Source organism: Myotis nattereri (assembly GCF_964212035.1).
Source record: "Myotis nattereri genome assembly, chromosome: 3".
In the NCBI taxonomy this organism is placed as follows: Eukaryota; Metazoa; Chordata; class Mammalia; order Chiroptera; family Vespertilionidae; genus Myotis; species Myotis nattereri.
Window position 1 is genome coordinate 194159254 of NC_138077.1, and position 2733 is coordinate 194161986.

Here is a 2733-nt window from a genome sequence, read left to right on the forward strand (position 1 = left end):
TGAACCAATGAGCCAAGGAGAGTGAGCGGGTGGGCAGGCAGGCTGGCGGACTTCCCCGGGCACATATTCAGAGCAAACACCTGTGGCTCTTTGCTCCTGGCCCACGCCTTCTCCAGCCTGGCTGGGCATGGCTGGGTCGAGCTACCTGGTCTGGCAGGTATGTGGGTGAGACTGCAGTGAGGGGCGGGGGTGGGGGGGCCATAGCCTGCCTGGTATCCTCATTCTCCCGGGCCAGCAACAATGGCATTGCTTCTGTCCACTTTTTGTTGCTTCATTGCCCCTTGTCCCCAGGCCTCTCTCCTGCTCCTGTCTGTAGAAGGCTGGTTCTGAAGTCCTCAGCAGCTGACATCTATGGAAAGGGGCAATCTTGATTCAGCATCCTATCCTGGTGGGGGCATTTCTAGGGACTAGAGCTTGGGCTGCTGGTAAGGCGTGTAGGGGATGTGGGAGGGTCTGACTGTGTTCTAGTCGAGGGAACCCACTGCCCTGGTGGAGACAAGGAGTGCAGGTTGGCAGCATGACATGCCCCAGCTGTCAGTCCTCTGTGGACAGGCCTCCGGGGAAGCCGGAGTGGGACCCAGTGGGACTGCAGAGGGGCCCCAGGGCAGTGAAAGTTAATGTGTAGCCAGGGAGGGGCTGGGCCTCATTTCCCACAAGCATTTATCCAGCGCACCCTAATACCAATGATTAACATTTATGTGGCCTTTACAGCCGGCTAACCCCCTGCACAACCATGAGCTCATCAGTCCTCGGAACAACCCCACAGGTACGTTAACGTATTTGGAGAGGAGCCGAAGTCACTTTCCCAGAGTCCCGATGAAACCTGGGCTGGAATGCAAGCGTTCCGACTCAAGTCCTGAACTTTCGACGGCTCATCGCCGCTCCCCACATTCTAAGATGCATTCTCTCTGCAGGCCTAAACCTGCAGCTGAGATTAAAGGCATGAGCAGGCAGCATGACCCCTAGGAGTGCTGGGCACCCTTTCTGGGGGAGAGGATGGCCTCTCATCTGGCTGGACCAGGGGCAGAGAGAGGGACCGAATGACCCGATAAGGGTCACCAAGGCCGAGGAACCAAAGGGCACCTTGAATCAGCGGAGGAGTGGACTTTTATTAAGCCCTGACCGCGGGCCCCACACATGAAAGTGGCTTGCACATCTGGTCTCTCATTAAACTCTTCCTCATAGCAACAACTCAATGAGGTGGCCTCATCATCTCCATTTCACACAGAAGGAAACGGAAGTGCCCAAGGCCACACAGCTGGGGCAGGTGGCAGGAGCTTCCCACCGCGAAGGCTGCGCCCGTGACATGCTGGGCCCACCCTGCCAGCCCAGCGCAGGCAGCCCCTCACAGGATGGTTTTTTTCACGTAGTCTCGAGCGAGGTCTGGTAAGAGAGGAGGGTGAGTGTCTGAGCCCAGGAAGATGAGGTCCCCTGAGAGGAGGTCCTCCTGTTTGCAGGAAGAGGCGCCGGCGGCCCTGGCTTTCCTCGCTGCCAGGCACTCGCGGCACCTCTTGCTCACCAGGTAAGCCAGCTCCATCAGGTTGAGCAGGATGCACACGGCGGCCGTGGCGACCATGAAGAGGGTGAAGATGTTCTTCTCCGAGGGCTTGGAGATGAAGCAGTCCACTATGTTGGGACACGGAGCCGCGTGGCACTTGACCACAGGAGGGAGGGTGTATTTGGGGTAGCACGAGTGGAACACGTAGAGGAAGATGATGTCTATGCCGGCCTTGAACACCAGGCTGAAGACATACGTCCACCAGAGCCCACCCCGCTTCTTGCCGGGGTTCGGGTAGAGGCGCCCGCCGTCCTCCCCCACTGCCTCTCGGTGCTTCTTCTCCCGTGCCTCCCGGTAGGCCACGTGCATGACCACCAGCAGCGAGGGGCACGTGACCAGGATGAGCTGCAGGGCCCAGAGGCGCACGTGGGACACGGGGAAGAACTCGTCATAGCAGACGTTGGAGCAGCCCGGCTGGCGGGTGTTGCAGTCGAAATCCTTGTGGTCGTCACTCCACACACGCTCAGCTGTCACCAGGTACACCATCACTCGGAAGATGAAGACCAGAGACAGCCAGATGCGCCCGAAGGCTGTGGAGTACTTGTTGACCCCACTTAGGAGCCCCTCGAAGATCCCCCAGTTCATGGTGGATCCAGGCGTCGGCTGCCGCTGCTGCAGGGAATGATAATAAAAACCCCCCACATTTATCAAGTAGTCACTGTGAACACTTGAGAGAAACATGTCATGTGACCCACACAGCCCCAGAGGAGCTAGGTTCTATCACTGAACCCATTTTACAGATGGAGGAAACAGGTTTAGAGGGGTTATACAAGGTTACACAACTATTAGGTGCAAAGCAGGGATTTGAGCGTAAGTAGTTAAGTGAAGAACCCAACTCTTTTCCTAAAAGTGGGTGAAGGTGAGTCCAGGGAGCCCCTCAATCCTCTCAGGGCCCGTGGCTCTGGTCTTGCAGTCCTGCAGAGCGAAGGCTTAAGTAGGTGGGACATTCTGCCTTCTCCCTCTGATCCAACCCTGGCCCTCCTCCCCGGGGGGCTGAGCCTTGGGAAGACTTCTCTCCTTTCTGTGCCCTGTTCTCTCCTCTGAGGCAGCCCCTCCCGAGGGGAACCTGCTCTTTGCCTTTTACTTGACTTGGAGGATTACGTTGGAGAGGATGCTGGAAACTTGTCCGCAAACTCCCACCTGGTCTCACACTCAGTTAAATGATCCAGACAGTG

The 2733-nt window shown here is 57.4% G+C and overlaps 1 protein-coding gene across 1 annotated transcript; it reads right to left on the reverse strand.

Annotated features, from left to right (window-relative positions):
* Positions 1–1345: 1345 nt before the first annotated feature.
* Positions 1346–2143, reverse strand: GJB5 (gap junction protein beta 5; the record flags this gene model as incomplete). Its single annotated transcript, XM_081088123.1, has 1 exon — positions 1346–2143. One exon carries the CDS (start codon positions 2141–2143, stop codon positions 1346–1348), a length of 798 nt encoding a protein of 265 aa, XP_080944249.1.
* Positions 2144–2733: the final 590 nt, after the last annotated feature.